The 26010-nt window shown below is 42.1% G+C and overlaps 2 protein-coding genes across 2 annotated transcripts in view; one reads left to right on the forward strand and one right to left on the reverse strand.

Annotated features, from left to right (window-relative positions):
- The window catches only part of IQCK (IQ motif containing K), a 36670-nt gene extending 28398 nt beyond the window's left edge, over positions 1 to 8272 (forward strand). Inside the window, exon 8 of the mRNA XM_050980283.1 lies at positions 7009 to 8272. Within this exon, the coding sequence (XP_050836240.1) occupies positions 7009 to 7037 (29 nt within the window). The 3' untranslated portion in view covers positions 7038 to 8272. The remainder of the gene's footprint in view (positions 1 to 7008) is intronic.
- A 105-nt stretch (positions 8273 to 8377) lies between these two features.
- Positions 8378 to 24983, reverse strand: GPRC5B (G protein-coupled receptor class C group 5 member B). Its single transcript, XM_050980227.1, has 4 exons — positions 24872 to 24983; positions 17920 to 18933; positions 13299 to 13411; positions 8378 to 11964 (listed from the first exon to the last, which is right to left on the reverse strand). The coding sequence occupies exons 2-4, from the start codon at positions 18923 to 18925 to the stop codon at positions 11920 to 11922; spliced, it is 1164 nt and encodes a 387-aa protein (XP_050836184.1). The 5' UTR covers positions 18926 to 18933; positions 24872 to 24983; the 3' UTR covers positions 8378 to 11919.
- Between the last annotated feature and the right edge of the window lie 1027 nt (positions 24984 to 26010).

Genomic DNA, 26010 nt, shown 5'->3' on the forward strand with positions numbered 1-26010 from the left:
ATTAGCTGGCAGGTCTTATAAATCAGCCACAGCCTGGGCTTTGCAAGGCACTTGTGTAAGAGAGGGCACAGTGTGTGGAAAATGTACTTAAATCAAAATAAGGCAGAAAGTAATCTTCACAGCAGGTGAGGGGGGTTATTTCCAGATACAGGAGGGAATATTCTTTTACATTCTATTCCATTTCCAAGCTGTATTTTTCCTTTGGCACTAGGAGTTATTACTTACCTATCTGGAGAGATTTAAAAAATACTTCTTTCATGGCAATAATCTTTTCCCTTGGGAAGATGCATCCAGCAATACTCTGAAGAACTCAACATGGAGATGGTCTGGAAAATCCTTGCAAATATGAATGAGATACAAGAGAGAACAGGCTGAATATTTCTGGTGCTAGAGCAGGAACAGATGCACAGTGTCAAGAAGCAAAGAAAAGCAGTCACTCACTGCTGCTGCAGCTGTGGTGCCTCCACCTGAACCATGAGGAAGGATTCAAAAGCTTAAACTGAGTTAAACTGAACAGGAGAAATCCAGTCTGCATTCTTTTGAAGGATGCCTGTATGCAATCATATCACACCAAAGCAGAATTAATTGGAGAAGAGAAAAATGTTAAATTCAGAACCTGGGGGAAAAAAAAGGCTACACTGTGAAATTTCTTTAAATTCATTCCATAAACATCCTTATTCTTGGGGTCATAAATGCAGTTACAGCCACGTGCATGTTTGTAGGACTGAGTCGTTTCCCAAAGAAAATATTGAAAAGAAGAGATATTTATAAATGGGAAATCTTACACCAGGCTTAAGATAATATTTAAAATTACTGCAGGTAATAATGTTGGATTAAGAAAAGGCATAGTCTGAATAGCTAATGGATTTCATAAAGACTGCATCTCTGTGGTTTATTTAGGAAAATTCAGCCTTGTAAAATGTAAGGAATTAATTAGTTTTATGTGAGAGTTTCTTTTTTCCCCTGCCACTTTCACCAAGGGTGGTTGGAATAATTGAGGAAGATTTTAAACAAAATAATTTATTTCTTATTTCATCTGCCCTCCTTTTACTGCAGCTGTAATTCTTTAATTAATCTCATAATGGAATTCTTGTAAGTGATGACCTCATAGTCTGTGGTTTTACACTTTTAATCTGCTATATTATATAACAGGTTTATATTCACACACATATATATATTAGGATCTTATATGTTGAATATGTTTTTCCTAATAATTTGGTTTCAAACTAAGCTTTATAAGCAGGTCAAAAGTGGAAGGCTGCTTGCTGTCACTAGGACACTGCACTTAAAATAATTTCACTCTCCTTTTTTTTAAAAACATTACTGTATTTACAGGTATTTGGTTTTTTCTTTCTGAAAGCAAAAGTGCTGCAGTCAAAATGGTTTTAAAGGGGGGCATATATATGATTGCTTTTGATTTAAAAACACATGTATAAAATTCAACTTACAAAGAAGAAGACCTTAAATCTTCTTTTTTTTTTTAAAGAGAAAAAAGAAAAGAAAATCAAAGAACAAAGCAGTACCAAAAGCAGAGTATGTGCTGGTGGTTTTCATCAAGCTTAATTCAAAATGCTTGAGATGTTTCTGAAAGTTTAATCTTGGCACTAACAGCTGAGAATGTAGTGATAAAAGTCATAAGACTCATGATACAGAATCCAATTTATTGGTCCACACCCTGGACTCAGACGTCTTTGAAAATTTATAAAGATTACAGTAGCATTTAATTTCTGAAACTACGTTGGGAATGTTTGAAAAAATAAAAAGGAAAGATGATCATTTAGATAAACTGCAGCACGTGGTCTGAGCCTGCTTGCACAGGCACAGCAGTGGGCCTGTGAGCACAAGTCTGAACTCATCCTCCAGTACCAAAGCTGTATTTTCACTCATCACTCTGCAGTTGTTAATAATCATTTGTAATGGAAAAAAGGAAAACTGCAATTTGGTGATTTTTCTGTGATTATACAAACTTTTTTTTTTTTTAAGAGAGGAGAAATTCTTCATGGGTTCTGCAATCTTCTTCATTCTTCTGCTGTCAACCTTAAAAGTGAAAAACATTGGAGCATTTTTATTGAAAATGCTGCTGGTGTTTTTTGTAAGCCATTTAGATAAGCAAACCCCAAATCTCTATTTATAACTATGGGGTGTGGAGCTTTTCTCCAGAAGCCTGGAGAAAAAGCTGTCACCAGCTGAAAAATAAAGCCTCCAAATAGTCCTGCAACAAAACAAGATTGAGACCCTTGGTTAAAAAAAAGAAGGGGAGAAGTGGGGCAGGAAGAGAAAGACCAGGAGCTGTGGGAGGAGTGCTGAAATGGGACTCAGGGGGTACAAAGAAGTGTCTGGCAGATGGCAGAACCCAGGAGCTGCTTGCCCTGGCTCCCTTAGAGCCCTCCCTGTGACATCAGTCTGCTTTCTTACCTGATGCTTTGTTTTAGTCTGCACAAGAGGTTAAATTTGGTAACTTCACAGAATCTATCATATTTTGCAGGTTGGAATCATGTCAGAAATAAGAGGGGCTAATGGGGATAAGTGCACTTTTCATGAAGCTGCCCAGCAAATCTGGAGTTCTGGGTTTCTGCCCGTGGTGGTTTCTGCCTGTAAATCCCCAAATGCTTTTAGCTGAGGACCTGCCACTCTGGGATCATTTCTATTTCTGGTCAGTTCTTTCTGTTTTCATCATTCTCTTTTTCTAGCTGAGTATTCACATTGAAAAAAACCTGCATTAATCAGATGTTCTGGAAATGCACTAGCTGCCTTCATTCTGGATTTTCTTCTCAGTCCAGGGCTGTGTTCCATCAACTGTTGTGTTTCTGTGGCTGTCTCTTCATAAACCTCAGGTCATTGAATGATTTGGAGGGCACTTGGATACTTTTAAATAATAGTACATCTAATTCTCTGTAGTTTTTCCCTTCTAACTCAGTTGTTCATGGCTGTTGTTCATCTACTCCAATACTTGTATCTCCCTATAATTCTCTTCTTTTTGCACACCTTGAATTGTAAAAAGCCATTCAAATATTTTCTAATGAATTCTGAGTCTTCCTGTCAAAATATGAAGAAAGCAATGGTGCGTTGTACAAACAAATTCTGCTAGAGACCTTCCAGCCCTTACTTCCCATGTGCATCACTGAATGTTGGTGTCTGGAAGTCTCCTGTATTTCAGCCCTTGCTTTGCTAATCTGATCCTAAGTGAATTCAAAAGTACCCTGAAACTTTTTGTCCTCTACATTCATGAAAGCAAGTTTTTCATTTGACAAACTCTGCACTTGATTTGGAGAATTAGGTTTTTAAAAATCCATTTTGCAGAAGCCTCTTCTGCTGAGTGATCCTCTGACAGTTCCATTTCAGATTCATGACTTACAGGAGTGTCTATGGGTAGGAATAATTTCCATTTTAGCATTTGTTTGGTTAATATATCTGTATTCAGTAGATCATTTCCCTATTACTAGTGACTGAACATTTCCTGGAGTGAAAGGTTTCAATAATAATTGTATACAGGCAGACTTCCAATAGTAAGAGGCTAAAATTATAAACACTTTATAAAAAAACTTTCTCTTTAAAAGTCAGGTCTTATTTCAGCAAGATTGCTGGTGGCTCCAATTTCATGTTCAGGCTTCTTTGGCATTTCATTGGGAGGCTAGGGTGAAACTCCTTTCTATATATATATTTTACTCTAAGCCCCTGCTAATAGGTTATTCCAATAGATTTTCTTTAATGGATTTTCATCTTCTTATAGTCTGAGTCTGTAGTATTTTTCATTACTGTTTTCAGCTGTTTAAATTACTGAATGTAGTTCTTAGAGTTCTCTGAAGAAGTGCACTCTTTATAGAGTGTGGGAGCATAAACCTTTCCTAAGCTACTGCCACAAGACAGTTGTGTTATCCAGTAGTGCACAAAAGTAGGTCATAGTTTATTCACAAGTGTCAAACCAAAGAATCAGTCCTGTACCTTAAGATGAGGGAAAATGATATCTGCCATCCAGCTTAGATGATAAGAATATTTGAACTTATTGCTTAAATAGGACAAAAGCTCCAAGTTTTGCAGATTTTTGAATTTTTCCTTCCCAGATACATTCCAGTGCTTCCTTTAGCCATCATCTGTGCCTCAGCATTGCAGCACAGACAAGTGAGCTGCATTCCCAAGGAACATGGCAGACCAAGTAGTAGATGACTTGATTGTAGTGGGAGTAGCAGGTCTGAAATAGCAGATAACAGTTGTGCTCCTCAAGAACACCCCCAGCTCACCTCCTAAGAAATTTATCACCCACTGGTGCTTATTATTGCAGTGGTGGCTGTAGTGTCCTATGATTTAGAATGTGCATGTGACTAAAGCATACTTTAATCAGGTTTTCTCACTCTGAAAACATAAGATTAAGGAGGGAAAATGTCTGAAAAATACAGTAAAGAGACTGAAACATAGTGCTAAAAAATTAAACTGTTCTGGTAGGAGAAAGCATATGACCTATTCAGGTAGAGATACCAGTACTAGAAGAATTGAGATGTGAGATTTCATTGTTTCTTAACTTACACTGTTACAGCACTTAAGGGCCTCAGTTCCTCTGTGTCTCAGGACTTCAAACAGGAGCTGATGTTCTAAAAGCATTCAAAATACTGATCATGCTGCCACTGAGCATGATTGTGTTATTGAATTCTAATATTGTGCCTCCTTAAATTAGGCATTCTCTGTAGATAAATTTCATTCATTCAGTCACACAAACATCATGGGATTGGAAGTGTTTGTAATTTTCCTGCATCCAGCTTTCAGTGAGAACAGCTTTCTTGGCATTGCCCCCAGACTGGCAGCAGTGCACAGTTGCAAGCCCTGCTGTGTAAGTGGCATCCTGGGGCACTTTGTTCTGGCCACTTCTGTCCCTGTGCCTTTCCCCAGCGTGCAGGAGCTCTCACAGAGCACAGGGAATGGTTTCCAGTGCAGCAGAACCAGAGCTGGGATTGCCACAGAGCGGGGAGCTGGCCCTGCAGAACTGCACACGGTGACTGCAGGGATGGAATGGGAACAGGGCTGCTCAGGCTCAGATTTTCACACTTCTTAAAGTGCACTGGAAACTGAAATGGGTTTCTCACTCTGTTGAAAGAATGATAGGACTTCTAGGACTGAAATGGCTAAAATTCAGCATGAGGAATGGTGCAGTTGTAAGCCAGGTTGTTGATGTTGACATTTACTCTGTTCATTGCGTTGTCTGAAAGATTATCAGGTGCTGTAAGTTGTTCCAAACATCTTCCTTAGGCATTTCAAAATATTTTAAGTGACCTAGTTCAGTTTGAGGTGTCACAGCCTGAAAAATACACTTCTCCAATGGAAATTTCTAGGGAAAAAACATTGCCAGGCAGCTTCTTTCTCCAACTTCCCAGCTTATCTGAATCCTGAGGACATCTTACTTTTCTATCTGCATAGGAAGCAAGCCTATGTCAAAAACTATTTAAATAACTGCCTGAAATCCAGACTTATGCTGACAGCTTGTGCTTCCTGCTTGGTGTGATGTGATTGGAAATGGTTATGCTTAAGTAACACAGGTTATGATAAGACAAGGACACTATTGACTAAAAGCACTGCTAGCAGATCCCTGAAACACCTGCTCATTTTAATGTGGAAGTGTGTGAGCCCTGAGGTTTCTGAACATTGCAATTTTTATTAAATATTTGCAAATTTCAGCCTCATCACATCAAGGAATATTAGCTAAAATTCAATGCAATAGAAATTATTTTGTATCCAGGACATTCATAGTCATATGGGATATTAAATCCACTCTCAACTTTTCTCCTTAACTGTACAAACAGAACCCTAAAATCCAGAAAGGTCTTGTGCCATCAAGGCACTGGGTATTGCCTTGACCATTGTAAAACAGGGCCTCTCCTGCTGCTGCTGCAGTCTCATTTTGGGTTTCTAAGGGATTGCTGTGTCCCTTCTCATGCAGCACTTTTCCTGGATGCTTTCTATGAGCTGACATGCTCCAGGTTGGGAGCACACTGAGCACCTTAAATTAGCACATGGGCCTGCTGCAGCCCAGCATTCCTGGTATGTACCCAGAGGATTTTGTCTGCTGGTTTTCAGTTGCATGCCTTGGAAGGGTAACTAAGCTCTCCTGAAACTGTATGTTCAAAAGGGGATTTTTTGGGGCTTATTTGGCTTTCTTTACCTCTAGCATAGCTTTTATATATAAATCTCCCAACAAACTTGCTTGATGTAAAAGGTACAGACATGTCTTCTGAAATGTAGGAAATATAAAAGCAAATTTTTTTTAAGTTGAAAGGCAGTTTGTAAAATTTCAAAGTATTAAAACCAGAATAAGGTGGCTGAAATCACACAAGTAGAATGAGGAACCAGACTGTTGTATCAGCAGAAGAAAAACATTAGGATAATCTGTATTACAACATTCTGAAAGAATACAGAGCTTTGAAAACAGCTTTCACCAGGGGGTGGGACATTTTACTTTTATGTAGAGCTTTTGTTCATTTAGAATTGTTTACTCCAGCAAGCAATCCTGTGCTCTTTGTTTGACTGATTTTTCCCATTTGGCAGACCCTTTGCAATCACATGGATTGCATTCTTCTTTCCACTGAGACACAGAGAAACTATTCTTTATTGACCTTGCTTGTTGTCCTAAGTGACAAAAATATATTTATATGCTAGGTGAACTGTATGACTTCATCACTGACTTTTAATTGAAAAATCCTTCAAAGCAAAAACCTCAAAGAGCTGCTTTCAATTTTTTTTTTTAGCAATCCAGTGACTTCTTACTAGCAAACAGCTCTGCCCTCAGCTACACATGCACAACTCCCACAGCTGCACAAAGAACTGTGTGCAAGTGTCTGAGTGCTGAAGCTGTGTCAAAACATGAAAAAATACCATGCAAAGAAGAAATACACATTTTGGGTCTAGCAGGGCATTTTTATTTATTTATGGAACAATAGAGTATTTTCTGTGGAAGTATGGATGGTTTCTTTTCTGTTTTTGTGCCTGTTAATTTATTATTTTTTTCTTTTTGATTGGTTGCAGTGGGAAGCAAATCAGAAGAGCTGGACTAACGCACACAAAATCATTCAACATCTCAATTTTAGTTTCGTCACTAAAATAGCAAAGCACAGAGCTCATGGACTTTGTGATACTGATTTAGAAACCCTTTTAGCATTAAAGTTTTACATGTGAGGCATTGTAAATCAAAGGCAGGTTATGTAAGGACCCAGCATGCCAAGACAAAATTCAGTCTTAGTCTAAGAGAGCACAGTCCTGTTAAAACAGATGGAATGGTGCACATCTAGCCAAAAATGTTGAATCTGTATTTATCTTGTGTTCCTGAATGCTCACTTCAACCCTTTTCTGACAGGAACAAAACTCTGGATGAAATTAAATGGGGTTTTATCCATATGGAGGCAAGTGTTAAATCTTCATTTATCATAAATTGGAGCTCTCTGACTCCTGCAGAGCTATGACAATTTACACAAACCCAAGCTGCTCAGAATGGTCTAATTTGCAGAAATGCTGTGCCCCTGCAATTCCAGTGGAAGGCAATGAGAGCTGGGGGTGCTCTGCATTTCTGCAGGGGAGAAAAGTCAAAGGCCCTTTTGTTACCACTTAGCACATGTGCTGGGAAAGTGTAGAATTAAGATCACAGTGTCAGCATTTTCAGCAATCTTATGCAGGCTACTTACTTTTATCAGGTCCAAGCACAGTAAAATCAGATTGGGCCCCTTGCTAAGGAATCTTTATTATTTTTTTAACTTAGTCCTGTCAAGAACAGTCCTATTTATGCCTTTTTAATTTCACAATTAGAGAAGATAGCAGTAAAACTACAAATAATTCCATGCAAGTCAAAGGTGTAGTTGTTTTGACTGAACACCTAATAAAACATGGGTGGTCTCCAGCACTTGCTGTGGGTCCACATGGATTTCTTCCTTCAGTTGCACAGACTTTGTCTTCACTGTTACACCAGTACCCACCCCTTGGGTTTTCTCCTGGTTGGTGATGATGGTTCTTACACCAGCTCTGGAAAATCAAACCATTTGAAGAAAAAAACTCTCATTCTGCACTCTTCAAACCCAGCTGAATTCTTCTGTCCTTTCCTTTTCACAAGCAATTGAACCAGAACAGGAAACTGCTGAGCCAACAGGGGGAAAAGTATCCCTTTTGTGCTAAGAGTTTGGCTGCTGAGCTCCTTGACTGGCTCACCCTGGGTTTGATAGGTGCCAGAGCCAAGGGTAAGTGTGGGAATGTGGCCAAAGGTGGAGGAATGTGCTTTAGGAGCCCTTTCCTTCAGTTTAACTTTGCTTACATTGAGGAACTGCACCAAGGAGCAATTCTGTCTGTAGCAGTGCTCACTGCAATGGAAAAAATCTGTGTGGATTTTAAAACCAAGAGGACACAAACATTGTAAGTAAATAGTAAAGCCTTTATTCTCGTTAAGAACAGCATTTTGAAAATAAAACATTTGCCCATGCTTTACAACCTTTGTAGTTTTGTATATTTATGTACAGTCATCGTGGTACACATTGATTGTCTTGAAAACCCTTTGAAGATGTACTTAATAAGATACCAGTATGCAACAATCAGCAGGAAAAAGGGTACGTTATAAAACACACGTTAATACATTTAATAAATATATATTATCTATCAAAAGTGAGCTTTAGCTCTCATCAATTAATAAAAAGCACCTGCTTTGTAATCCTGTAAGTTGGTAGAATAATCCAATTGTTTTATTATAAAAGCTACAATGCTCCCTTTTGTATGGCCTTTGGTTAGACCCAAGGCATCGAGCTCAGACAAAGCCAAGCAAGATGCCTGTGTATTCTAAACAGGCAGAAAAGCAGAAACAGCTAAGTCTAAAATATCTCATGTACCTTGTTTCTAGAAGCAGCTGGATGTATTGAGAGTGTTCTTCTGAAGATGCTACATATTTTCTGGCAAGTGTCAAACACCCTCAACCCATCTGAAAGCTGGACAGTATCTGTAGGACATTGAACTCTTTTCCTGCCATTGATCAAAAGCTGGTCATTTAAAATCTTCTTTTGCTAATAGATGCTTTTGTCAGATGCTTTTTTATTTCATTTTTCTGCATGGAAACACCATAAGCACATAACCATCAAGGGACAACATAGTAGCTTTTATAGTATAAAAGCTAATTATAATCAGGAGAACTGCGAAAGGCTTGTGCTTAGTTACTTATTCATGTTGTTCACAGATGCTCTACATTCTAGAAAACTTTCAAAAAAGGCAAAAGTAAATATTGTAACAAAAATATAAGTTAACATAAAGGTGCCTTTCTTCAATTACAGTTTTATTTTGGGGCATTTTACATCACAGGCTAGTGACTTACAAAAAAAAAAGTTGATCATCACTAATTTTAAAAAGTTGGGAAATAAAGACCCTCCTAAATCTACTGCCACACTTTCACCACCACACATTAAACCCAATCCTGCTAATTTTTAATTCAGTGAATAGTCCACATGACTAACCCAGTGAGACTCGTCATGTGAACTGCAGTTTGTAAGGTCTGGCCATATCTTTGCATAAGCCCTGAAATCCCAAACAACTTCATCAGAAGCGGGATTGGGAACTCTATTTATCAATTCAGTCACATCTAGAAAAAGAAAGTTTCTTAAGATAGCTATGTCTTGTGTAGTTTTTGTCAAAGGTCTGTAAAAAGTGTATTATAATTCATAAGTCTTGGTTGTAGCATGATAAACTCTTTAAAAGAAACCTGTCCTACCATTTATGCCATGGTCATCTTATATGTTTTTATGCTAAGAGTTTTATGAAGGATGTTTTTTTTCTAACTGGTTTTGAAAAGCAAAATTCTGCAGGCAAGTGATGGTAATAGTTTTTTTATTGTTCCAAATTATGTGTCTTCTGGATGGCTATCGTTATCTTACATAATATATTATTTGATCAAAGCTCTGCTCATAACAAGCAAAATGTATTTCTAAGTCACGGGATAGCATGCAATATCCACCCCTACCCTACTTGGTTTCTAAGGCCATCTAGTTACATACAAAATGAAATAAAGGATCCCTAAAACAAGCACATGCTTCCTTTGCCTCGAGGAGGGAGGGCAGGGGGGAGCTGACATACTCCTTCACTCATGCATGACAGAAAAACATTGCTTCTGGAGGAGAAGGGCTTTGAAATAAAACCCCATAAGATGATCATGGCAAGAATGGCAATAGATATTTTTCCATATATATATATACATATATCTGTGTGCAACACTTAGGGGCTGGTCTTGCAGCCTCTGTACCCTGTGTAGACCTACTGGTGTCCCTATTCCTATGGGAGTACAGGGCTGCAGGACTAGGCTCCTAATTCAGTAGAAATGGAGGTACATGAGGAATCAGGAAGACTCTTGAAAAATAAAAAGCTTGTCTTTCTTCTGCAGTATACAACAAGTAACTTCTCTCTGTGAAGCTACTAAGCTATTCAGTTATTTGTACTTTTTTTTTTTAGTTTGAAAATATATATTTTTATTACAGCATATGCAAAGTTTAATTGTTATATGTTTCCTATGCCTTCAAGTAAAAACAATTAACTTTTAGTATTGAGGAAAGCTAAGATTAACATTGGCCAAACAGTGAGGATACAGTGATGTTTTCAGTGTCCGATATGTATTAAATGTTAAAGAAAGGAATGATTGCTCGAACATAATGAAAAACCATGGCACAACAAATGGGCAATGGGAACCGCTTAAATAACCTGGAGAAAACAAAGATGAAAAGCTTTGAAAACTCTGCCTTATATCAACTCAAGAAAATGGATGGGGAGGGGAGGACTAGGGAAGAAACCACCTTAAATAAACAAAAACAACACCAAACCACCTCCAGCACAGAGATTCTACTCTCTAGGCACTAAAACGCACAACCACATGTCAATGCACGAACAGCTGCGGTCGAGGGGAGCGGGCCGCGCGTACCAACGGGGCTCGGGGCTCTCCCCGCCCCGGCTCCTGCCCGAGCCCAGCCCCGGCCAAAACATCCCTGCCAGGAACGGCTTCGCCTCTGGGCTCTGCTCACACCCGGCCTGGGGCTGCTGGCACCCAATCCATCCCTCGGGCCGGGGAGAGCTGCCCGAGCCGGAGCCGCGCTTCTCCCTCTGCCCCGGGAAGCTCCTCAAGGCGCACGGAACATGCACAGAGCTCCCGAACTGCTCCAGGCCAGCTCCTGAGAGCAGAGCTCCTGAGAGAGCAGGGCTCCTGACAGAGAGCGGAGCTCCTGACACAGAGCGGGGCTCCTGAGACCAGAGCTCCTGACAGAGAGTGGCTCCTGACAGAGCGGGGCTCCTGAGAGCAGAGCTCCTGACAGAGAGCGGAGCTCCTGACACAGAGCGGGGCTCCTGAGAGCAGAGCTCCTGAGAGAGCGGGGCAGAGCCTGCAGAGCCACAGAGCCCGAGCTGCCACCGTGGGACCGTATCTGACTACACACGGTGCCGCGTGTCTGCACAGCACAGCCGGGGAGAGAGCGAACAGGGGACTTCTCATGACGTTGGACATGACAGGAAAGGAGAAAAATGGAAAGAAATCCCGCGTGTTTTCGCGCTGTAGTGGCAATCTCTTGTGGCAACATGAATTAAGTTTAGGTGAGAGGAAGGGATTTTGCAAGCAACTGGCAACCACCAAAACCAGGCTTGCCTGGCACACAAGTTACAGACAAGAGATTATCTTACACTTCAGAATACAATATCTCCTCTGCCAATTTAAGGTGTGCCTACTTCTGTTTTAAATTAGATTGGCTTCAGTTTTGTTTCTGCAATTCTCCATTCAATGGTGTTGACATTTAGGCAAAATCCTCTGTAGGATTTATAAAGATCCTGGATGTTTTGTTGCTTTGTTCTGGTACTGTTACGGACTCCTTCCCTCAAAGACACACTGCCAGGGAACAACATCTGCAACAAGGATTCTTATTCTCTACAGCCTACAGCCTTTCACCAGAGGTGTCGTCCAGTGTAACTTGGCGGAGCAGTTGGTATCTGGAAATAAGGATAATAAACCCGTAACTGAGAGATCTAGACTGTTCAAAAATCAGTGTTAGCACACTACACGTACAGGACAGCTTTCCAGATGGCAGTTCTAGAGCAAAGTGATACAAAGAAACTCATCTTCCACCCAGACAGTGCATTTATCTCTCTGTAAAACCATGACTATATATACACATCAGCTTTGTATCCAACTCAGAACACAGCAAAACAAACAAAAAACCCAAATTCTCAAGCGCCTCATCCTTTAACTGCCTTCTCCCTGAGCTGCACATTCTCATATTAGAAAACAGGCAGAGATAAATTAAAGCATCAGTAGGATGCAATCCATTACTGACAGCAAAGCCAAGCCTTTTCATTTTACTCAAGTTGACATGTTTCACACAGTCTTACCCACGGAGGAGAATTCTTGTATCTAGTCCCTCTTGTCCACTAAAATCAGCCAAAACTTTACTTAGTTAAAAACAAAACCAGACCTGCAATCAGTTCATTTTAAACTGGTTTTTTAGAGGTTGAGTTATGGAATCAGCTCATGATTCAAAAGAAAGAAAACCCAACTCACATGAGTACAAACTGGCTCATGAGTAGATTTCTAAGAAGCATGTAGATATGCATGAAAAATGTGGGGATGAAAATTTTTCAACAGTATGCCTGCATATGAAATGTTTTAAGTGAAAACTAGACATAATGTGAAAAACATTTGTAAAGTCAGTTTGGCATCACTAAACCAATCTTACAACAACCAGGCTGCAAAAATACAGGTCTATCAAAGATATGCCAAACCATTGCACAAGGAAGAAAAATTGATGCTATTAACATGAAAATATTCTATAATCCTCTTTTATGAATCCCTTTTCAAAATATGTACAAATCTGTAAGTTACAAAGAATTACACGTATCTTACAAGTAAATGGAATATATGTGAGAGACAACCATTATCTGCAACAATTATTTAAAGTAACATACTGCCTGAAAACATTTGTGTGACTCACACCATCTTGAAAAAAATCAGGTTAGAAATGGTGTCACTTAATAGTTATGTTAAATACCTTAACACAAATCTAATTTGAAAAGGCCATTGAATATGTTGTCTTACAAAAAAACTTGGTTCACTGAAGCTGCACTGCAAGTAAGCAAATGCAAAACACTTGTTAACTACATATGTTCTAGAGGGAAGGGAAGCATTACATGCATACTTGCTGCCTTAAATTTTCATTTATAGCTTTCCCCCTGCTGGGAATAAGCTAAAGCAGGTTTTTCAATTAGTACTGTTTGTATATATCAGTGCATTTCAAAGATTTCTTAAACCATCACATTTTGATACTTACAGTCCCACCATTTAGCACAACTGCCATCTCAGTTGGCTGATAAACATTGCTTCTAAAAGGAGCGCTGGGCCGGCTGCCCAAACTGCCGTTCCGAAATCCCGCCGTCCTCAGCGCTGCGTTTGGAGAGAGAGATCACTCTTAGAACACAATTAAAGCTGTGCAATCACAGAGCCTCTTCCTTCCAGTTCAGTTCTTGGCAACTTTGCCACTGATTTTAACTTCCAGGTTGCTTTTGAACAGCTGTTTCCCTTACAGGTTGGGAACAGATCTCAGAAGAATCGGATTGACATTAAATGAATTGTTTGCTAGGGAGGGGGAAAAGGAACCAAATTGTTGAAGCTTGCTTAAAATCTCATTTCAGTGGGAGTTTGGTGTCTTTAGTCACCAAACCTGTGATTTATCTTGCACAATGCATTTTGCAAAGTGCTCCCTGTGTTGGTCTGGATACTGTGGGGTTAAGTGAAATGTGCTACATTTTGCTCCTATCAAACTCAGTGGACAGGGATCCAAAGCCTTGCTCAAGCCAGTAAGCAATGCTCACAACCCCCTGAGCATTACTTCAGCATGACTAGCAAATAAGGATTTTCCAGATGTTTCAGATTATATTTACTCTGAGAAACTAGAAAGATGGAGTAAATATTGCTTTCAGATAGCTTAAACATGGCAAATCACTGAAGCCAAAGAGAAGACACTGAGTGTCCTTTTGGATGTTTATACCAGGAATAAAACAGTCTCCCCATTAATTTTAGTGCAAGTTTGGGTTCAAGATGTAAATTCTGAGTGAGATATGCACAATGAGGGATATGCTGCTCTCTCTAGAGCAGGCTGGGGATGGGGATTGGCACATACAAACTCCCTCTTTAATTTTGAGGGTAAATAATGACCTCAGATGTGGCCAGGGAACAAAGCTTATTTATCACACAATGGGCAAAACTCATCTGTCAGCTGCTAAACAGTTCAGGCACCTGAGGCAAGAACTTCTCTTAGATTTCATTCAAATTACAATTCTACAGTCTCTGGCTGAAATCATGAATGAGCTGAAGTTTATGAGACTTTCAGCCCAGACTTTAATGAAGCCAGGATTTATCTCCAATGTAGCTGCTCTGTGTAGAAGAAGATTTAAATGGATCCTACTGCCATATGCTGTCCTCTCTCCACTGCTACTCCTCTCTTCGGGAGTTGTGCACCAAGATGAAGATCAGTACTGATTTAGCATGGAAATTTAGAAATTCCACCCTGCAAATGCTCAGCTGTTGACTTCAGATACATATAGACCCTCACTTGCTCTCTATTTGGAAATGACATATTTTTGCAGAACACTGGAAGAAAAAATTATGAAAATGCCTAAACTGGAACAAAGTATTTTCTGTTAGATATTTATCCATCTCAAGGTCAGTAACATTTTTTTTGCTATTTGACTACTTCTTGTGTGATAAACACACATGATTGCACTGGTATTTGCTATTACACACAGACACAAAAATCTTTATCATGCACACCATCATTAAAATATTTATACACAATATTTACACAAAATATACACAGTCATTTCAAAGCTATCTTAAAGAGCCAGTAAATTCAATTTCATATTGCTGAATTTTCTTCCCCTGTTATTGCAAACAGCTACACTTTTTTTTGATGTGAGAATCTGTGACAAAGCTTGTAAACAAAATCCTTATTTTGGATTTTTTTTCTCACACCAGCTTTAACATTTTTCATTGTACTTTTTACATTACTATTAAATAAATCCACTTGCATAGGGCATGTATAGGTAAAAAACAAGCAGTACTGAGGATATTTGATATTTGTCAAAGCCTCTTTGTAACACATTTGAAATTTTGTTCACTTTGCTTTTAGGCATTGGCTGTGACGGTGACTGGTAGTACCAGAAGTTATTAAATGAAATTTAATAATACCAGAGCTGCTTGGGCTTGGGTTTCCTGACAGCTGTTGCATTGTACATTTCACATCCAGATTTCTCTTGTTTAAGGCAAATTCTCTCTGCCTACAGAGCTTGCCCTGCTAGTGTTCACTGCACTTCCAGAGAGCACTGAGGACTCAGTCCACTGCTCTTTGTCCAGGCTTCTAAATACTTTAATATAAGTTTAGAAGGCACACCTAGGAAAATAACTCTTCTCAAGAGATATTTCAACCTATCATATAAATACTAAAATCCCAGATTAGTATGCTGTTTAAATGATGTTTAAGTTAGTGACTTTAAAATAGGTTTGCTTTATTAATGCTTAATGCTGTTCCTGGCATAGAGCAGCTCTTGTGGCAATGCATAACTTGAAAGTACATTTTTGCTAAGAAAGAAGGAATTGAGGAGGACATCTCCTTGTTTGAACCTAAACACTGTTCAGATTGTTAAAATGCTGCTTAAAATCTTAAAAAGGAGCAAAGTTATGAAATTGTTTTTTACAAGTATTAGTGGAAATAACAAGAATTCAGGGAAAATATGTTTGTCCAGGCATGTTTTCTACTTAAAGCTAACTATTTACTGAAACAAGTATTACAGTCAGGGAACTGTTTTCTGCTTATGTCTTCCAAACTTTACAACCACTAGATCTTCTATTCTTAAACATCATTCTTAAGTATGAAGTAGTTGAAGAAAGTGCCCTTTGATAATTGCTGAACTCTTGATGATGAATTCTCAAACTGAGTCTCATTAAATGGGTGAAAGGAGAGAACATTCTCTTCATACCTGCAGAGCCAATTGCTCACAGACTCCAGGTGCTTTGCCCCTGACAACCCCAGCACAGGGATCTGATTCAGTGCCTTGGTTATTATTGCCTTATTATTAAAGTATTTACTTTAAGTCTCCACCATGCTATTAAGTTTTGTCTCCAAACCCTACTGTGTCAAGCCAGTCCCTTAAGAACTGCTGCAAAGGAAGATTTAATCTGTTTTGATGTATTAAAAATTCCTATATGCCATGGGAATAGGAATGACAGGCATTTATTATGGTATACATTAACAAGGGCATCAGATAAGGAAATCTATTTTGTATTGTACTGTCATTCAGATAGATTAAAACAGAACATAAATTGCACTAGAACAGACAGTATAATGATTTTGTAGCTATCATACATCTATCCATTTCACAAAAAAACTTAATTACTGAATGATTAGATCAAAAAGGAGATTCCAGTTCTTTTTTAAAAATGCATCCATGAATGGGAATGATACAGAGTGAAAGATCCAATTTTGTTCTTAGATCTGCCTTAGCCAGAAATAGCTTCACTGAAGCCACTGCAGTTACTTTACTATGAAATTAATTTAATGGGGGATGGAGGACAGTAAAAAAAACATCACAGGAAAAAAAAAAAGGGTGGTTTTAACAGTCCATAGTGCAACTGCCTCTTGCTTTGGAACATTAGTAATAACAACCATTCTTTTATTGTGATTCTTTTATCTAACCATTCTTTTATCATGTGATTTTTTTTTGTTTTACACTGCCCTTATGGTATCTGCTCACAGAACAAACTTCCCTACTAGAAGGAGACTGTAAAGTTCCTGCTAAAAAACTTAGAGGAAAAAATCCCTTCCTGACCCAACACTGTGCCAAACAAAAGTGCTGTTTTCCTCCCTGTCTGCTCAGTGCCCAGGGAAACATCAAACCCAGAGGAAATCAAAGACACATAAAGATGAGGAGGAAGGTGAAGTGCCTGGACCACGTGCCCTAAGCCTTCTTTCAGGGGCTGCCAGAGCAATGTGGCAACTCCTGCCTGGGCTACCAGGCCAGTATTCTTCTCAAATAGAGTGAAAAAAATCAGTGTGACTTGTAACAAAATCCCTTATCCAGATGTGGGGCAGCCCCAGACCACAACCCCCCTAAGAGCACCAGGGGCTCCTGCTTCCCCCTGCTGCTCCCAGAGGCATCCCTGGCATTTCTGACATGGCTTAAACCCCCAGCGAGGGTTTGGATCTCTGAAGCACCCAGTTGTTGCTGGTCCTTTCAGCAATCACTCAAAAACATTTCCAGTGCAACTTTTAATGATGTGTGATCACACATCGTTCTACAAGAAGGAAGCTGAATAACCTCGAAGCCTCTGTGACAGCTCAGATGTTCAGGCCTTCAGAACAAAGGCTGTCTTTGAACTGTCTGTAAGCCACTTGGCATTTTTTCCCCCCACAGGGACACAAAGTGGCACTTAATCCATTTTAATGGAAAGGTAATTAATAATAATTATTTTGTTGCTCAAGTGGCTGAGCAATTTGTAACATAGACCACTTCATTTATTTCTGAGGTTTTGGGAAAATATTTTGTATTAAATGTTGATAACTGCTAATTATAAAAATGTAATTTAAATGATTTAAAGGTTATTTTTTTCCACAATTATTTTTTATTCTTTTGGTGTTGCCTTTGCATTTGAAATTGTTCAGTTTTTCAAAGAAAAATCAACCTGCAGAAGACAATTTTAACCTAGGTATTGCTTGCATTTTTTTATTTTTCTCTCTTATTAGATGATATCTTTGTGAAAACTGTAAAAGGGAACAAGGTGTAGAGTGAAAATTATTGTATTTATCATGACTTTCATTTTCAACACCTGAAAAACATCTCATACAGAGAGCTGTCTTGACCCTACAAAAAACATAGTCCTTTATAGGTAATTTTTACCTGCATTATGTTCATCCATTGAAAAGGCTTTATTTTCCATGTAGCTCCTAGGAAGCTGTATGTCTTCCTCAAAAGCGGTCTCACGCATCCTTGGCTGTGAAGTATCAAAATAATTGGGTGTGTTTTCCTGCTGTGATGGAAGGATGGTACAGTGGACCTCTGGGATGGCATGAAAAATAACAAACACCCAGCCACTGGACACCAGTGCAATAGCCAGAGTGGGATCACTCCATTTGTCTCTTCTCTGGAGCTCAGCATTCCCGAAGAGGTACATAGTCATCCAGGCCACCCAAATCAGAATGGAAAAAAATAGGGTTATTATGAGGCATACTCCGTTTTTCTTCCATTTCTTAAACTTCCCACAGAGAGTGAAAAACGAAAATCCCATGGTAAACACCATCAGGAACATGACATAAATGGAAGCCATCACAAAATCCATGGGCTCGTAGCTGCAGGCCAGCTTGTTCTCTCTGACCACGGTCAGGACCAGCCACTCGGTCGCGATGATGACCTGCACCAGCATCAGGCACGTGGCCACCCCGGCCAGGTGCCACCCCGACGGGCTCTTGCCGTGCCGAACGAGCCTGCGAAGTCTCCAGGCCTGGGCTAGCAAGCAGGAGAAGCACAAAGCAAAGATAACTCCCCAGAGAAACCTTCGGGTAGAGCACACCATCTCATCTTCCTGGATGATGAAAGCGAACGTCAGCCCGAACAGTCCCAGAGTCCCGAAGAGAAAGAGGAAGTGCATTCCCAGGGGGCTCTTCTTCTCTTTGTCCTTGATGAAGGGCAGCCTCACCAGCAAGATCAGCATCAGCAGCAGCGTGGTCAGCACACCTGCCCCTGCCACGGCCTCCAGAACGATGCCCCAGATGGCATCCAGGTCACACAGGTACACGTACTGAGGCAGGAGATCCAGCCCGCAGCCTCGGGGCGTGCTGGAGTTCTCTGAAGAGCCATAGCTGATCACCAACAGCAGCAAGAAACCAATGGCTGGGTAGGTTTTCATTTTTCTGTCTGAGACAACAAAGCATTTGTTTAGCTAGAGCTGAGTTTGGAGGATTTGACAGGCACTGAAGCCCAGCTTGTTTCAGTAGCCCCTGTTTACAGTTTCTGCGCTGGATATGCAGCTGGCACAGCCTCCCCCAGCCCCCTTCACTGCCCTCCCAAAAGCTGCTTTTCCTCTTGTACTCAGAATGCAAAATGACTCATTGCTCTGTTTGCACAGATTGAAAACAACATTTCCAAACTCTGACCCTGCAAATGGCCTGCAACACAGCCAGGAAAAATTATGTATCCTGTTGCACATATTACATTATCTGCAATACTTGGACACTCACTACCTGTTTAAATGTAATACCCATTCAAATCAAGGTGTTTAAAGCAGGTTTAAGTTGCATTAGGCCTGATGCAGGTGTAAGCAATATCACAATTAGACTGTCCCACAGCCTTGCTCCTTTCACTGGAACAAAGGCAGAGTCAAAACCACTTTATAAGTTATTACTTTTTAAAGGATAAAGTAATCCAAGGAAAATAAACATTTTACATTCTTAAAAAAAAAAAAGAAAAATCTTGTTTTCATGCTCAGTCAATAGGCAGCTATCATATTCAGTTCTTTCATCCTCTTCCAAAGCCCAGATATTAGATTGCATTTGGAAATGGGAATGATGGTCTAGAAAAATCTCATTTTCTGTGACAATGGTGCACACATGCAGTGTCATCAATCAACTAATCAAAAATGAATGCCTCATTGTGCTTCTTGGCCAGCCCAAAGCCATTCAGAGAAAACAAATAACAAAACCCAGAGCATCTCTTTCTTGGATCCAGAGAGTGGACAATGGTAAACACTCCAGGAACCCAACACATCCCACTTGACCACCAGGACCAAAAGCCTAGACAGATCCCAACTCAGGTTTTGGAAGAACATGAGTTAAGTGCTTTAAAAATACACATTATGGTGTTTGCTTTTTTTAAGCAAAGCAGATTGTTAAAAAATGTAACCTTTAACTCCCAGCCTGCCTCAGCCACAGCCCTGTATGGGCAGCCTGGAGCAAACACTGTGAGGAGCAGATATGAAACCTGACTCTGTTAACCTTCACCAGCAGCTAGAGCTGCAGGTTCCAGCAGGATTTTCCTCACTGATGTGAGGGATGTCTGACTCCCACTGGTACTGCATGAGCACGAGGAAGAAAAGCACCACGTAAGGGGGCAGTGATGTTAGTCAAGGTGAGTCACACAGCTCATGGGACATGAGGTGCAATGAGGTTTGGGGTGAAAAGTGAAAAGCAGAGGAACTATCAGTTCTTCTGTAAGCCATACAACAGCCCTAAGTGGTTACCTCTCCAAAGAGATCTCATAGATTACAACTGCTTTTCATGAAAACTTTAGTGATTGTTGAAAATGATTTAAAGTAGTGGTGCAGTGTTGCACTGAGCACAATCAGTCATACCCAACACAAGAACTATTTACACAGACTGTCTGCAACTGTCCTGTGTCTCTTAGAGCTGAGAACTGTGAATGTTCTTGTGCTTTACAGTCCTGCAATGACCAAAGTTAAATCCTGAGGCTCTGAATCTTCAAACCACTGTTTCCCTGTGTCAGACCAATGGCCATTCCCAGCCTCCATCAGGAGACAGATGATGAAGCTTATGATGCTTGCTATCAGGGGCACCAAGGCTGCAAACATGCCAAAATAAACCCTATGGGCCTCACCCACACAGGGTACAACATGTCCTATTACAAACCTCCATCTCAGAAGTGGAAGCTGTGACAAATAATGTGATGTGGGCTTGGACACACAGGAAATGGGTAATGATTTGTTTTTTCTATTTATCTGTAATTTACTTTCTGCTGGATTGGTAGAATATACACTTGTTTATATCTGATTTGTGTAACAGGTTCTTCAATGACTCTGTTGCAACACCCATGTTAAGAACACTGACTTTACAGACAGAAAACTAATCATCAGTGAAATATATTCATTTTTGTATTGAATATAAGCTCAATAAATCTCCTCGCTTCTAGTATATAATTAACTAGAAGAAAACATTCCAAAGATAGTTCTCCAATTCCTTTTATGCACACTCAATTCCTACTGCAACTGGTGAATTTCCTCTTTAGAGTGTTTGAAACATCCTAAAAAGTGTGAAATGGTCAGTGCCTGCTGACACAAAAGGGGAAAATCCACTGGGATCTACTAAGGCAATGCTCCAAACCAGTGGTACCATTTCAAGAAGTAGGAGGTAATGTGGGAAATTATTCAAAATTCATTCTAAATGTCACCAAACTGGAAACAATAAACATCCCTACAGTGAGGGTCATGTTAATTTTTCACTATCCCATCACTTACAAATTATGGTAAGCATGAACTAAATTGCTTCAATGCTAGCTTTGTTTATTAGCTACTCTCCAAAGACCTGGGGGGCAATTAATTAAGTGCAAGTATCCCCAGTTCCAAGATGTTTTCTGGTTACTTCATTCATGTCATGTAACCCTCATGTGATTGAGCTATTCTAGGACAGTCTGTTTCCATGGAGATTGTGCTGCATGGGTAAGCAGTCATATTGTCAGGCCATCATTTGTTTCCTCTTCCTATTTGGAAGTGTTTGGGAGGGGGAAGGGAGGGTTAATGAATCTGAGTATTTCCCCCTCCATGAAGAAGTGGTTAGTTTTGGAAAGGGGGTATTAAGCTGTGACAAAATATATTCAGAATTCAAAATAGGTATTCTAAAATATGGAGGTGTTCAACTTGAGGAATTTTCCCAAGTTACTTTGTGTTTTTTGGAAAGCTGATGGGACATAATCAGTGGTCCTCTTAGAATGGTCCCAGACAGCCACAGTACTGACCAAGAAAATCTCTAGGACTGCTCACAGCTATTCCTGGTGTGAAATAATTCCCTACCCAATATCAGTGAGTCTCACTAAACACTAGATCCTGCCCAGAGCAAAGCTGGCAAGCAGGGCTTGAAGCCTCCAAAGGAGGAGCCTTTTCTTCCTAACTGCTATCAACAAAGTAGTTTGTTTCTAACCTGTTTACTGTAAATTTCTGCCTAACTGGGTAAAAACAGGCATTATTAACAATCTAGCCCTTGAGACAGTACCAGCCAAAAAAAAAAAAAAGCCCTCTTTGTATAAGAGAAAATCCTCTCGCTGATACTCAGCACTGAACACAGGCAATTATAATAACAAGGGAAAACTGCATTACAACACACAAGCTTGGCAAGTGAATACCACAACTTTAGCTAAAACTACAGATTCAATAATTTTAAGGGAAAACTGCGAAGTTGATTTGTTTTTTTTCCCAGAAAAGCTGTTTTTGCAAAAACCAGATATACATCATTATAGGGGTTTTATTAAAATAGCTTCTTCCTCAAGCCTGTGCAGTGAGTAGAATGGCAGAGTTCTGAGCCTCTTGAGATTTTATAGTAAAATTTTACTGCACATTCTTGCTGATTGTTAGTTAAATCAGTGACTGCAGAGGAAGAGTATTTTTACATCTTCATGTCTAGATTAGCTCTCACTAAAGTTATGCAACCTGACGGTAGTAACAATAGCGCTCTATTGGGCTGGCACTGCCCTCCAACTCCAGTGACACAGGAGTGCCACAGAGACATTCCAGCACAGATACAGCCAGTGGCACTGATACATCCCCTGTGTACTGGAATGAGCTGTTCACAGGGAACAAAAGCAACTTGAGATTTTTTTTTTTCCCCAGATTCCTCTCCAAAATTTTATTTTGGTAAAGCCATTAAGGCAACGTACCTGAAACCAGAGCAATCAGGAACACTTACAATCAATATTCTAATCAATAAGCCTTACACATTTTAGGCAAAAGCAGTGAACAATTAGCAGGACAGATAATATTTCAATCCAGTACTCAATTTCTGGCTCAAAATCTGCTCTCAATGACAGCTGTAATAACCCTACTGTTTTCTACAGAGTGAGGTCCCTTCATTACATTATCTGGCATAGAGTCACTATAGAAATTGCAGACACAAAGCTGCCCCAGCGGGTACAAACTACAATTACAAGCAACTAAGCAGAAAGAGAAAATCTCACAGTTGTCATCAAAAAGTTGTCACGGTTAAAAATCAGTGAGGCTTTCTGTAGCTAAAGTCTTCTGACCAAAGCTTGCAAAGGGATCAAAAAGACACAGCTGTATGCTGCTACAGAATATATATACAGAATAAATGTGTAATCATGCAAAGAGTTAAGGTTAGGCTAATGCATGGTTAAATGCATTATCTGCTCCTGTACCTGGAGTTCAAGTGTTAGTCAGCTGACACAGGGAGATGCATTCAATGGCAGAAAAGAAACACAATCTAGTAAATATAAGCAATAGTAGCACAAATAGTAACCACATAGGCAGAAGACTGGTGCACTGTGCAATTTGCAAAAGAATCCACCCCCGCCACAAATGTTGGGGAGAGACGCGAGTGAGTGAGGAATTAATCACAACACAGGATCTCTGCCAGCTGCTTTTGATCAGAACTGAAGAATGAGCTCCAGGACTGATAACAGAGCAGCAACAGCCAAGTTGAGATCAGACTACTCAAGAGACATGTGTATTTCCAGAATAATAATTAATAGTGCAATTGTGCTTTGCCGGCAAAAATACAGCAGTGATTTTGACAGCCCCTGCATCAGATACACATCATGCTCTGCTACAGCCTCGCAGTTCCAGAAGGCAAGCCCCCACTCCAAAAAGGACATGTAGAAAAAGTCTTGCTTTCATTTAGAAATACTTTGTGATGCTGAACACACTATGAAATTTTCTTTCTAATTTTCTAGGAGCTGAATTCCCTTTGGTCAGAAGCTGTGTATCACATGTGCCTCGGTACTTCTGACCACAGTGCCTGGCGTTGAATTCACAACCGACAGCAATCAATTACAGTAATCAACGTTTTTGTTTTCTTTGCTAATTCTCAGACTGTTTCTATTCATGTCAGAGCCTTCTAGCAGATGGCTATATCTGTCACCGGATTTCTCCTGATGTAGCGAGACAACACCTCAACCCTGATATTCCCTGCCGGTAAGCAGCAAGGGGATCCCCGTTAAACAGCCACTCGGTACTAGCGCTGATCACCAAGCTGGGTGTTTGGGTTCAGCACGCAGGAAATCCTGTTAGCCTTGGGATAAACATTAAGGGCAGGTGTAAACAAAGGGTTCACATAAGTGCTAAATCCTCTCTCTGCGTGGCTTTGCGGAAAGGTAACACAGAGACAGAGCTTCAATTAACTAGAGGGAAAACTGCAGCGCACCCGCAGCCAGCCGGAGCTCCCGCCAGTCCCGGGACCGGACCGTGGCGGCCCAGGGGCCAACAAAAGGCTCTTCCCCCCGGCCTCATCCCTGTCACTGCCCTTGAGCCCCGCTGGGGAATGCGATGCCGGGCTTGGCTGAAACCAGCCTGCGTACGAGCGCGGTGCGAGGCCAGGCGGCCCCTCCGTGCGGCCGGTGCGCGGCTGCCTCCGCTCCGGGCTCGCCTTAATCCGCCCGCAGCCTCCTCCTCCCGGACGATACCTATCCCGCTTCAACCTCCGCTCTTTTGTCCCTTCGCTCATTTCTCTCTTCGGTTTCTTTTTCCCGTCTCTTTCTCCCCCGCCTGTCTCCGCTCCTCTTCCCCATCTTCTCCGAACTCCACTGCCCTCCTCGCCAGCCTTCCGCCCCGCTCCCCGCAGCGCAGCCCCCTGCTCCGAGCCCCCCCCCCCCCCCCGCCCCCCGTCCTGCCCTATATCCCATCTAATCCCCCCAGGATTCCTATATCCAGCCTGTTGTCTGCTGGCGGCCACCGAGCTAATTCTGAGGGCAGCGCAGGGCGCAGAACCGGCTGAGCGACTCCGCTCCGTCCCCTGGCCCGCAGCCCTACCCCGGGCGTACCCCCGGAGCCGGTCCAGAGTCGGTCCGGAGCCGGTCCGGAGCCGCTGTCCCCCCGCCCGCCGCGCAGCCGCCGGCTCACCCGCTGTCTGCTGCGGCCGAGAGCGGCGGGGCAGCTCTGTCCGCCAGCCCTCCGCAAGTCACATCCCGGCTCCGGCGGCGCGGCGGCTCCGCGGCGGGGAGCGAACGCAGCGCCGACCGCCCCCGCGGCGGCTCATGGAGCGCCCGGCCCCGGTGCGCGCCGAGCGGAGCGGAGCGGTGTCCGCCGCGCTCTGCGCCCGCCGCTCCGCCGCGCCACGGCCTCGCGGCCAGCCCCCTCCCACCGCCCCGCCCCGCTCGGGCACAGCACGGCTCCGCACGGCCCGGCCCGGCTCGGCTCGGCGGGGCTGGGGCACCCAGGAGGCACGGACGGACGGGGAGCACTGGCCGCGTGGAGCTGCACGGCTCCCAGGGGAGGGGGCACGGTGAGGGCTCGGGCGGGCACACACACACACACACACACACACACACTGCTCACTCTCACTCTCACACACACACACACACACACACACACACACACACACAGAGCTCACTCTCACACACACACGCGCGCGCACATCGCTCACGCATTCACCCCCACACGCTACCACATCCCCCCATCCCACACTCCCGCTCCGCAGCCCGGCACCCAGCGCTGCCTGTGCAGCCGGGCACTCTCGGCGCTGGAAACGCGGGCTTGCACAGGGGACACAGGCATGGCCGCAGCCCTACGTGCTCAGGTGACACAGGGCAGGACACAGCGCGGGGCGGGAGCAAGCATACGGACCGGCATTCCTGCCTGCTTGGGTCTCCGCAAGGGCTGGGAAGCCCCTCCCGGCAGGCTGGCTGGCCACGAACACATCTTACGGCCAGGTGTGGGACTAGGGAGCTGCCGGGGTTTTCACCCCTCTGACAACGGGGGATTTTGAAAGGGGCTGGATACGTTCAAACCTTCTCCAGATGCAGCTTCCGATCTGCCACAGCCGGAGACAACAGCTCAACAAACACTGGGAAGAGAAAACGCTGGGAGCCTGCGTACGGTGCAAGCGACACTTCACACGCAGGGTCAGCACCTGCGAGCGCGGCAGGTCCTGCTGGGCACTGCTCCGTGCCTGCCTCCTAGCCAAAACGGGCAGCTGGGGTCCTGCTTTTCAGCTTCTCCACAGTTCAACCCTGAGACAGTCAGAACCCTTAGACAGGGCT

Source organism: Serinus canaria, chromosome 14 (genome assembly GCF_022539315.1).
Source record: "Serinus canaria isolate serCan28SL12 chromosome 14, serCan2020, whole genome shotgun sequence".
Lineage (NCBI taxonomy): Eukaryota > Metazoa > Chordata > Aves > Passeriformes > Fringillidae > Serinus > Serinus canaria.